General features: G+C 33.4%; 1 protein-coding gene and 1 non-coding gene across 2 annotated transcripts; one reads left to right on the top strand and one right to left on the bottom strand.

Moving 5' to 3' along the window:
* The first annotated feature begins 339 nt into the window (after window positions 1–339).
* Window positions 340–4,131, top strand: LOC108461816 (pectin acetylesterase 12-like). The gene is made up of 12 exons (XM_017761761.2): window positions 340–1,022; window positions 1,421–1,503; window positions 1,752–1,881; window positions 1,963–2,036; window positions 2,249–2,335; window positions 2,487–2,611; window positions 2,713–2,773; window positions 3,020–3,073; window positions 3,180–3,257; window positions 3,376–3,481; window positions 3,563–3,708; window positions 3,782–4,131. Exons 1-12 carry the CDS (start codon window positions 833–835, stop codon window positions 3,887–3,889), a joined length of 1,242 nt encoding a protein of 413 aa, XP_017617250.1. The 5' UTR covers window positions 340–832; the 3' UTR covers window positions 3,890–4,131.
* A 6,304-nt stretch (window positions 4,132–10,435) lies between these two features.
* On the bottom strand, window positions 10,436–10,542 carry LOC128287473 (small nucleolar RNA R71). The gene has a single exon (XR_008278173.1). It is a non-coding gene; the product is annotated as a small nucleolar RNA R71 (small nucleolar RNA).
* Window positions 10,543–12,285: the final 1,743 nt, after the last annotated feature.

Here is a 12,285-nt window from a genome sequence, read left to right as displayed (position 1 = left end):
TTATTCAAATCAATGAACAATTTTAGTATTGATAAAATCACATGAGTATAGATATTTTTTTGGAAAATATCGATACTTTTTGCATAAATTAGTTTTTCAATTGATTTAAAAATAGTTCAATTAAGTTCAAAAGATTATCCAAAATATTCCAAGTGTTGAAAACAATTTATAAGATGTTTGAAAATCTTGAAATAATTTTTATATTTTGAAGTTTATAAATTTTAATCAAAAATATTTTTATTTGTTATATTAAAATATTTTATCAAATATTTTATTCATTTAAATTTTTATAATTTTAAATATTTTAATAAAATTACAAATTTTTCGTGTTTTAAAGCAAAAACTTTGCCCGATCAACTTGAAGAATATCAAGGAACAGGGTTAACGACCGGTGAATGGCGAATCAACGGCCGGTCTACTTCTTCACTTATATAATCAACTCTACTCCACTTAGAGTCTACAAATAGTCAAATACTTGTCCATTCCATTTGGCATTTCCAATTTTTCATACATGCTCCTCCCCCAGCCTCGGTATTATAAACTCCAGAACCCCCTGCAAATACCCTCTTCTTTGCATTTTGCGTCTCTTCAATTCCCAAATCTACTCACCACCTTCATTACCTCCTCCATTTAAAAGGATCAACATTTCCTAATAGTATCTGCTCACTATGCAAGCCGTTAATTACGTACTAAAATTGACCTCCTCTACTGTCTGTCTTACATAAAACTTGACATAGGCAGCTGCAACCTGCAAGATTCAAGCTTTTGCTTTTCTTTTCTTTTTTTTTCTTTCTGAATTTATCTCTCGAGATCTTGAGAGCAGAGGAAAACAATGATGAAGCTCTCTTGGGTTTGGATTGTTATAGCAATTGCTTTTCTTCAACTAGTTACTGGATTCTTAGATTTTAATGAAACAGAGCTATCTCTTATTGAGGCTTACGACTATGGAGTCTCCAAACTCAATTACAATCCTCTCATGGTTGGACTGACTCTTATTGCAAGTGCTAGCGCTAAAGGAGCAGGTACATTGCCATATATCTCGTTCCTTTCCCACTTTTATTTCTGCTCATTCTTTACATTTTACTTAACTGTTCAGATTGCTAGATTTAGATTCTTTTTTTTTAAAAAAAAAATTGGGTTTCATGAAAATGACACTAATATAAGTATCATCATGCCTTTATGTATCAGCTTTCGGTCATTCTGTTAATTGAAGTTTGCTTCTGCTTCATTTCCTTCACATCAATTTCTTTTTCCTGTATATTTGTTGTAGCTTCAATTCTACTTTACCAAAATGTTTAAAAAAAAAAAAACTCTTTCTGAAAATTAATAAGATAGAACACCTTCAGCTTCATACATAATCTTTTACTGGGAACAAATGAAACTGTCATAAGTTACCTGCTTATGTCTTTCGATCATGCAGTCTGCCTGGATGGAACATTGCCTGGTTATCATTGGCATCGTGGATACGGATCAGGCGCAAACAACTGGCTCATTCACTTGGAGGTCTGTCGTTTGTGAGAAATAATGGACACATAGAAGCTCATATTCCAACTTAGCTATTCTAGGATATTATTAAAAAACCCGAGGTCTTGAGCTATAAATGACTGATAAATTCTGAAAAAGTTGTATGTTCCTCTAAAATGATCCTCTTTTTCATTATTATATGCATCTAGGTCCAGTTGATCCTTTAAGATAAAAAGTATGGACTCTGGATGCATGCTGACTTCAGTTTGCCAATTATATTGTGGCAGGGAGGTGGATGGTGCAATAACGTTAGAACTTGTGTCTACCGCAAAAAAACACGACGAGGATCATCTACGTACATGGAAAAGCAGATACCCTTTACTGGAATATTGAGTGATAAGGCTGACCAAAATCCTGGTCTCCTCCTAAGCTTTATTCCATAAATAAAATTACCATTCTTGTTCAAACATCTTATCTAATTTCACATTAATATTGCAGACTTTTTCAATTGGAACAGAGTAAAGGTTCGTTATTGTGATGGTGCCTCTTTTACTGGGGACACAGAAAATAAGGTACAAACCAATTTCTTTCATTTGCTTTCACCCATCTAATACCAACTTTGATTGCTTCACTTGTGGATGATAGTTATTGTTTCCAAGTGATTCAAATATTTGACTATTTTCTATTGTAGATTTTTATAAATGCTTCTCTGTAAGGATATCTTCAAATTTGTTCTTCTTTAAGTGCAAGCCATATGTTAAAAACTAGACTATTCTGTGTTTAGGCTGCAAAGCTGCAATTTAGGGGCCAACGTATATGGTTAGCTGCAACGGAAGATTTAATGTCAAGAGGAATGCGCAACGCAAAGCAGGTTCTTATTTATCTTAGATTACAACATGTTTCTCAAAAAGATCCACCTATTTCTATATTTTGATAGTTGGAGGTAGAGTATGACAAGAATTAGGCAGTGCGTTGCCAGATTATCATATTTCCTTTTTAGTAACAAGGAACAAATAATTCAGGCTCTTCTTTCGGGGTGTTCTGCTGGGGGTCTGGCATCAATTTTACACTGTGATGAATTTAGGAACATGTTTCCGAGAACTAGTAAAGTGAAGTGTCTGAGTGATGCTGGTCTATTCCTTGATGCGTATGTATCATTATCCTTTAGGGTCTTGTTTTAAGCCCCAGCAAGACATAGATTGTTATTTAGTTCTTAATATATTTTCTCTATATCCTCTTTGACTGTAGGGTTGATGTCTCTGGTGGTCGCACACTTAGGAGTTTATACAACGGAGTGGTGGGCTTGCAGGTTTGATATTGATATTCGTGTTTTACACATATGCGGATAGATATTGCCTAGTTGGTGTTATTAAATTTTTATATATATCCCCTTCCATTATTTCCCTATTGATGCCAAAAGATTTGATGAAAAACACATCTGGACACATGATAAATAAAAAATATGTATGATTTAAGAAAGGAAAAAGTTATCAATTTTTATGGCTTTACAGAATTTTGATTATTAAATGCTTGAATCTTCTTGTTCATCACACAGGGTGTGCAACATAACCTGCCACGCATATGCACCATCCACCGTGATCCAACTTCAGTATATCTCTTCTTTTCATTTTTTTCTGACCAATATAATTTGAGTAATTAAGTCAAATATATTCTCTCGCTCGATCAGTCACTTGACCGAAGCTTGCTTCTTTCAGTGCTTCTTTCCTCAAAACCTAATCAGCAACATCCGAACTCCACTGTTTATTCTCAATACAGCATATGATTCATGGCAGGTAATATCCTCGTCTGTAAACTAGGATATGACCATAAGGCATACTGCTATGTGCTTTATTTGAAATCTGCAAGGCTTGATTAACAAAATAGATGAATAAATTTGCTCCTTGATATCAGATTCAATCCAGCATAGCTCCACCATCGGCTGATCCACATGGTTATTGGCATGAGTGCAGATTGAACCATGCAAAATGTTCTGCATCACAGATGAGGTTTTTACAAGGTGATTTTCTGTGTAAAATTGCTTGAGCTTGATAGACAAATGTTTTTCCAGCTAAAACAAATATATGTTTCTGTGAATCAGGCTTCCGAATTGAGATGCTTAATGTTATCAAAGGGTTCTCACAGTCTAGAGAGAACGGATTGTTTATAAATTCGTGTTTTGCTCACTGCCAAACAGAAAGACAAGACACATGGTTTGCTGCTAATTCCCCTGAAATTAGAAACAAGGTATGTGTATTTCATATCAGATTTCATTATGTGATGAGTTTATAATGGTAATGGATAATGGATAATATGGCAGGCAATTGCAATAGCCGTTGGAGATTGGTATTTTGACAGAGCAGGCGTGAAGGTCATTGATTGTCCGTACCCATGTGACAAGAGTTGCCACAATCTGGTTTTCAAATGAGACAAGTACATGTATTATTATTTAAACATATTATTTGAAGCACCCTGCAATTCAAGGAAATGGGGAATGCTAAGTCAATAATTAGAGGACGGTTGGTGAAAAATGCAATTTGCGATTCAATTTTATTACAAAACCTTGGTTTGATGAATGTGTCCAATCGAATGCAGACAAAGTTTCAGAATGGCTGTCATATTTGAGAAATGTATTAATGACATGGCATGTCTATTACTTGTTGATAAAAACAGAGTAAGCCTATCATATTCCCAAGATAAATATCTGTTCATATTTCCAAGCTTGATATTTGAATGACGGTAGATTTCTTGGGTAACAAATGATCAATAACAACTAACAAAACTATACTAATATAATACTTCCTCAGTCCCATTTCACATTTTTTACCATTAAAAATAAAATGTGGCAAATTTAGTCTGGAGGAAGGAGTATATGATTGATAGCATAGGAATCAATTGTTGACTCTGTATCATATTTTTTTTATATACCAACATAATTTTTTAAGTTACATATTTTTAAATAAAACTTACTATTACTTTTGTACCTATGTGCTTTTAAATATTTGTAACATCTCAAAATAAGGCCTAAACGGAATAGTGGTTGCGAAATGTAACATCTCAAAATAGGGCCTAAACGGAATAGTGGTTGCGAAATCACGAATCCGAGATAGAAAAGTTTATTCCGATTAATTTTTATAATTTACCGAGTGATTAGATGCATGTGTTAGATTATCGATGGAAAATTTTATAGATAGCATGCTTAATTTGCCTACTAGGGCTTAATTGCAAAAGTTGATAAATATGAGTTTTAGATGCTAAAGGATTAAATTGAAGAGTATAACTGAAGTAGAGATCCTTAAATGGAATTAGACCATTAGGTTTTCATGGACAAAAATGGACATACATAGATAAAAATAACTAAAGTTTTAATGAAGGGTATTTTAGTCATTTGGTAATTAAAAGATTAAAAAAGGGAAAAATATGGCAAAATGTGCCCATCTTCTTCATTAGGCCGAAATTTCAAGGGTTCTTCATAGCTAGGTTTTTGTCAAGCTTCCAAGCTTCATAGTAAGTGACTCCAAGCCCTGTTTTTAATGTTCTTTACGTTTTTGAAGTCCCCGGTAACTTGATTTAGCTTATTCTAGCAATAATTTAACCTAGGGTTCATATTTAGAAAAATACCCATGGTTGAAATGTGTTTATTTTGATGTTTTATGGTAGAATACAAAACTTGAAATTATGTTAAACGACTTGAGCTAAGCGATTTTAAGCGAAAACGAGTAAAACGACATAATCGGTAAAAATACCTAATGGTCATAAGTACATGTTAGAGTGGGAATTTGATGTTTTCGTAGGTAAATAAATGATCAGCATGTCATAAAACATAAGAATTAGGGATAAAGTTTCATTTTCGAGCCTTGGGGAAAAAGTGTAAATATGCAAAAATTTAGGGGCAAAATCATAATTTTCCAAAGTTAGAATTAAGGACTGTTTTGATAAATGTGAATATTAAATAAGTTAAATTTGCTATTATAGATCAAGAAGAACGAAATTCGGGGTTAGACCGATGAAAGAAAAAGGTTGAGGACTAAATCAAAATATTTGATCTTATTTTGTATCGAGGTAAGTTTGAGGCAAATAAATGCAATGTTTTATTATTTATAATTAATGATGTTATTTTTTAGCATCTATATATTTATTTTGTAAATTTATTCCTTGATGATTCAAGCAAGAATTGACAGAGAAACAATACTTAAAAGTCCCGGTTGAACATTAGGAATGTGTAGGATACAAATGTCATGACATTAGGGTTTAAGGATACCAAGTAAGACCATGCCAAGGCATGGCATTGGTAAGTTTTACAAGGCAAGGAAATCATGTAAGACCATGTCAAAACATGGTATTGATAAACTACTATAAGGCAAAGATCCCATATTAGACCACACAAAGGCATGGCAATGGTGAGTTCATAGGCAAGGATACCACGTAAGACCATGTCAAGACATGGCAATGGTAAGTTTAAAAAGGAAAGGTACCTGTGTATCAAACGGAAGGTAAGATAAGTCCATGTTCGAAAGGTTCAAGTTATCTTGATAATTCATTTAGAATGTTGTTATTTATTTACATGCAAACTTATTAAGCTTTATGCTTACTCCCTTTCTTTTCTCTCTTTTTTATAGTATCGCAAAGCCAACTCGGAAAATCGTAAGGACGTCGGAGATCGCCTCACACTATCAACGAGTTATCTCGGTATTTTGTAACTAGAAATACTTTAAGTTATGGCATGTATAGGGACTTGGCTATTTTGTATGTGTCCTTATGACATGATTAAAGAATGGTATGTGAATACTTAGTAATGATTAGCTTATGATATAGCTAAATAAGAACATGTTTTGGTATTATGTATGCCTAAATGAGGTTTGATGCAAAGAAATTATGAAAGAGTAAGAGTTGGCCATGAAACAGTTAGGAAATGGTAGCAGTGACATGGTTTTGAAAAATCACTAAAAATTATAGAAATGGAATTAAATGGTGAATGAGATATAGAATTAAAGCTTATTGAGTCCATTTTTGCAGAAAAGAAATAGAGCAAGCAAAGGAAGTCTATATTCTGAGATATTTAAATTTCTGTAAGACTGGTTCAGAGTGACTTCATGATCTTCTGTTCCAACTTTAGAAAATCACTAGAAATTGTAAAAAAATTATTACAAGTCAAATTTTATATTTCTACATTCCTTCTGAGTCTATTTTCATTAGAAATAAACAAAAACATTATCTGATTTCTGTATAATGAGATAATCAATTTTTAGTGAAGAGAGGTCAGGTTCGCTAAATTTCGAAATAGGAAAAATTTTAATAAATAAACTGTACTAATTGGCCAAACCAAAAATTCTAAAAAAATTATGGTAAGAAGATATATGAGTCTAGTTTTAGGAAAAATTTACGGATTTAAATTTTGAGTTTCGTAACTCAAGTTATAATTAATTTAGTGAATGTTATGCAGATGGACAGTTTTATTATGAATAGTGAAATAAGTTGTTTTGATTTGTGTAAATAATCGGAAAATTTTTAATGTTCCCGGTTTGGTCCCGAACCATTCCAATTGCATGTTTTAGCTCCTCGAGGGCCCTTTTTAGGGATTTATTGGATGAAAGTGAGCGAAGTAGTTTTTTTTTATGCCTAGAACAAGTAAGATAAGTCTGGTAACGCCTCGTGCTCGACTTCGGCGACGGTCTCGGGTAAGGTGTTACAATATTAATAAAATTAAGAATTAAATTATATTAATATCATCCTCTTATAAAATAGTGCCACGTTATTAAATTTTAAGGATAATAAAGTATTATTATACACTCATCTATATCTAATATCTTCTCCTTTAATTTAACTTTAATTAAATTATTTAAAATAAATACTCTTTTAGATTATAAAAAACATTTTTTATTCTTTTACAAATTTTAATTATTTATTTTTTCATTATTTAATATATATATTTTTTGTCCAACCAATTTTTTAAAAAATTAGTATTTTTGTGTAATTGTTTTCATGTCATTGACACATAATTTTGGTAATTATTTTACCTTAAACCCCAAGGTTCAAGGTTTGAGATTTAATGTTCAAGATTCAAGGTTTAAAATTTGAGGTTATAAGTTTGGGTTTAAGGATTCATGGCTACGGGTTTCAATTTATGGTTTGGGGTTCTAAGTTTTGGGTTCAGGGTAAAAAAATTACCAAAATTGCGTGTCAATGACATAATTTTTTGAAATATTATTAAATAATTGAAAAGGGACCATGAATAATATAGTGATAAAATAATTTCTTTATGGATGAGTGTATAATAATAACTTCATGTCTTCAAAATTTGATGATGTAGCAAAATTTTATTGATGCCTACAAACCTTAACTTTTAGGATCATCTTAATGTAAGTTATTCCCATAAAATTATTCACATAATAAATTACTAATAGCATATTAATAACTTCAATAAATTTAAAGATAAATAGTTATAAATTAACCATAGATAGTAAATTCTTGGTAATATAATAATAAGAGTTTACTTGACTCCATACTTAACATAACATATACATTATCATTTATCCATATCAATTATGCATTAGTAATCTAAATATCAACATGATCACTTAATCTACAAAATTGACTCAAAATCTAGGTACATGCCATATATTAAAACAAAAAGGGACTATACAAACATTTTTGAGTTAAGGATTGTTGGATTGATGTTGAATCACGTCACGGGACTTCGAGATCCATCTAAGCTTGCACACAAAACAAACAAACCGTATGCTGAGCGATAAAGCTCAGTAATACTTTCATGATTCAAGTCACAAAAATGAGCTTATTCACTATAAAAATTCGATCAATATATGTTATAAATCAGCCATAATAATTTACATATTCAATACTCAAATGTCACTCTCATACACCATTTCATTTCATAATCAACTAACATTTTATGTCATCTGATAAATCGTAATATATAAATATTTTTACCCCATACTTGGCATATTTATGAATGATTTTTCCTTGGTTTTAGTGAATTCGATGCTCCTAATCCTTTAATTTCATGTTTTATACTCAGGAGAGCTTAGGATAGCAAAAAGAGAAAGAAACGAGCCAAAAACGGACAAATTGGGCCTAAATCAATGTTTCACACGGCCGAGGCACTTCCACACGGGTGATCCACACGCCCATGTGTGACACACGGGTAGACCACATTCCCGTGTGTCATGGCCGTATCGACTAAGAACCAACTCAGTATTGCACATAGCCTGAGCACCTTCACACGGGCGTGGCACACGGCCGTGTCTCTGCCGAGCCCAAGCCTAGTTCTATTCGGAAAAGGGCACTTTTGAGGGTTTTGAAGCATTTTAAAGCCTATATAAACACCCTAGAAGAGGATTAGAGGGGATATATAGAGTTGGAGGCAGAAAATACTCACGAATAGCCTTCAGAATCACCTCGAAGCCAGGATTTACATCAAGACTGAAGATTTCCATCCAGTTTCCTAGAAGTTCTTTGGGTTTTCTTTATGTTTTGTTGTTTTCCAAACTTTGAGATGTTTTCCATTATTATTATGAACTAAACTCCTTAAATACCTAAGGGAGATGAACCCTATGACGAATCTTATTACTATTTGAATTATATGATAAAGACTTATTCTTATTCTTAATTGTGAGTTCTGAATTCTTGTTTTAATATTCCAGGGTATTAATTCAGGTTTTGATGTGCTTAATTAGTGGAGCAAAAGTCCCTATTTAAGAGTAGATCGTCCATAATTAACCGGGGTTGAATGCACTCCTAGAGATAAGACGACATAAATCTGCCGGATTAGAGTCAAATCTAATAAGGGAATCCATAAATCGAGTTAATGCGACAATAGGGGTTTTAATTAGAAAGAGATTTCAATTAATCAACTTAGAGTCAGTTGTTTTTAGTCTCGAAAGGGATAATAACATAAATCAGGGATTTCTACAGAATAAGTCAAGTGAATAAATCGTCTAAGTCAAAGGTAATAAGTGAAGTCTAGGTGGATTCTTTCTTGGGTATTGTCTTCTCCATTGGTTTTTTCTAAAGTATTTTCCAACTTTCATCTCTGTCATAATCTTAGTTAAATTAGAAAATTAATTTAGTTTAAAAACACACTTTAATTCTTAGGCTAGATAATAAAAATATAGTAACTACTAGTACTTTTTGTCCTCGTGGTTACGATATTTCCGGTCTTACCATAACTATACTACTGCTCGATAGGTGCGCTTGCCTTAAGTTGAATTTTTAGTTAGTTACACGACCATCAAGTTTTTGGCGCCGTTGCCGGGGACTAAGATATTAGGAACACTTAATTTTTATTACTTTAGCCATTTATTTTTATTGCAATTTAATTTTATTTTAATTACTAAATTTTATTTTATTTACTTCTGATAGGTTTTTATAGTTTATGACTAGAAGAAACCCGTCAGGATCTCTACTTTTTGATAGTGAGATCGAAAGCACAGCTCGCAGAAACCGAAGAGAAATAAGGCGAAGCCTACGATACATAGAGGAAGGACAGCTGGACGATATTCAAACCACAATCAAGGAGATGGCTGATAATCAAAATAATCAGTTACCCATTGTGGCTATTGCAGACCCAGTAAATCAGAATCCTGCTCCTCGTACTATGTATGATTATGCTAAACCTACTTTAACAGGAGCTGAATCTAGTATAGTTAGACCTGCTATTGCTGCAAATAATTTTGAACTGAAACCTAACACGATTCAAATGATACAACAATTTGTTCAGTTTGATGGTTTGTAAGACGAGGATCCAAACACTTATTTAGCGAATTTTTTGGAACTTTGCAACACTTTTAAGATCAATGGCATTTCTAACGATGCCATTCACTTTCAGTTGTTTCCATTCTCATTGATAAATAAATCTAAACAGTGGTTAAACTCGTTACCACGAGGGTCAATCACTACTTGGGAACAAATGACCGAAAAATTTTTACTTAAATATTTTCTGCCGGCTAAAATGGCTAAATTGAGGAAAGATATCTCTTCTTTTGTGCAGATGGATCTAGAAACTCTTTATGATGCATGAGAGAGATACAAGGACTTATTGAGAAGGTGCCCTAACTATGGGTTACCTCTATGGCTACAAGTTCAGACGTTTTACAACGGTGTGAAACCCTCTACAGGGCAACTTATTGACGTAGCTGTCGGTGGAACGTTAAACAAGAAAACACCTGAAGAGGCTTATAAATTTATTAAAGAAATGTCACTGAATAACTATCAGTGGCAAGTAATGAGAATGAAGCCGACAAAAGCTGCTGGTGTTTTCAACCTCGACGCGGTTACTATGCTATCTAACCAGGTAGAACTTTTAAATAAAAAGATTGACGGTTTGTATGGTTCTGCTCAGGTACACCCAGTGATGAGGTGTGATTCAAGTGGAGGAGGAGTACACACAGATTATCCAACCTTCAACCCTAGCACTGAGGAGGAACAAGTTCAATAAATGGGTAATAATAATTCTAGACCTCAAAATAACCCATACAGTAATACTTATAATGCAGGTTCGAGGAATAATCTAAATTTCTCGTGGGTGGTAAAGGAAATCAAAGGCCACAACATCCCCCAAGTTTTCAACAACCACCTTACCAATAGGAAAAGAAGCCGAACCTTGAGGAGATGCTAACAAAATTCATCTTGGTGTCAGAAACTCATTTTCAGAATACCGAGACAGCTCTTAAAAATCAACAAGCATCGATTCAAGGACTCGAAACTCAAATAGGACATCTTGCTAAGTTAATTTTGAATGAAAACAAGGTAGCTTGTCGAGTAATACTGAAACTAACCCAAGGGAACAGCTTAATGTAATTACTGTTCGAGATAAAGAAGGGTTAGCTGAACCTGAACCAGAACCGAGGCAAGGAATTATGGTAAGTGAAGGCAAGGATGAGATGGACCACAATGAGAAAAAATCGGTAAGTAAAGAATATAAACCTCGTGTGCCATACCCCAATATGACAAGGAAAGACCACTCGGACAAACAATTTGGTAAATTCCTTAAATTATTAAAGAAATTACATATTAACTTACCGTTTATTGAAGCTCTTTCACAGATGCCAAACGCAGTTAAATTTTTAAAAGAGCTTTTAACAAATAAGCGAAAATTGGATGATACGTCGCATGTGGAGTTAAGCGAAGTTTGCTCAGCCATTCTACAGAATAAGCTACCCAACAAATTGAAAGATCCAGGGAGTTTTACTATTCCTTGTTTAATTGGTAGTTTAGATGTTAATAATGCATTGGCTGATTTAAGGGTGAGCATTAATGTCATGCCCTACGAAATGTTTAAACAACTAGGTCTTGGGAAACCCAAACAAACTAGGATGAGCATTCAATTAGCAGATAAAACCATTAGATTTCCTAGGGGTATCATTGAAGACGTACTTGTCAAAACCGATAAATTTATATTCCTAATTGATTTTGTTGTTTTAGACATGGAAGAGGATAGTGACGTGCTTTTGATTTTAGGACGACCATTTTTAGCAACTGCTAGAACTATTATTGATGTTGGTACAGGTGAACTCACACTTTGTGTGGTTGATGAAACAATCACTCCTCAAGCTCGTAATTCGAGTAACACATCGAATGTTGAAGGTGGTTGTATAAATCATGCTACTAATACTGATCATGTGGTGCAACCTTCTTTGCAAGAAACACGTTCGAAGAGCATAAATAAGCCATGTTCAAGTAACAACAAATGACCCATCTATGAAGAGCAAAGGCTACAGATCGAGGAACTAGATGAATGATGGACACAAAAACCGAGAACACACGATAAACCAAAACCATGCCATGACGGACTCAATGTTTTATCAA

This window comes from Gossypium arboreum, chromosome 13 (genome assembly GCF_025698485.1).
Source record: "Gossypium arboreum isolate Shixiya-1 chromosome 13, ASM2569848v2, whole genome shotgun sequence".
Taxonomy (NCBI): domain Eukaryota; kingdom Viridiplantae; phylum Streptophyta; class Magnoliopsida; order Malvales; family Malvaceae; genus Gossypium; species Gossypium arboreum.
The sequence above is the reverse complement of the archived record's forward strand: the minus strand, read 5'-3'. Positions and strand labels throughout refer to the sequence as shown.

Excerpts from the sequence above, each read along its gene's own strand:
- LOC108461816 (XM_017761761.2), top strand. The coding sequence starts at position 833 with ATGATGAAGCTCTCTTGGGTTTGGATTGTTATAGCAATTGCTTTTCTT. Across the intron at positions 1,504-1,751 it reads ACTGGCTCATTCACTTGGAG|GGAGGTGGATGGTGCAATAA; the intron begins GTCTGTCGTTTG and ends ATATTGTGGCAG. Across the intron at positions 2,612-2,712 it reads GCTGGTCTATTCCTTGATGC|GGTTGATGTCTCTGGTGGTC; the intron begins GTATGTATCATT and ends CTTTGACTGTAG.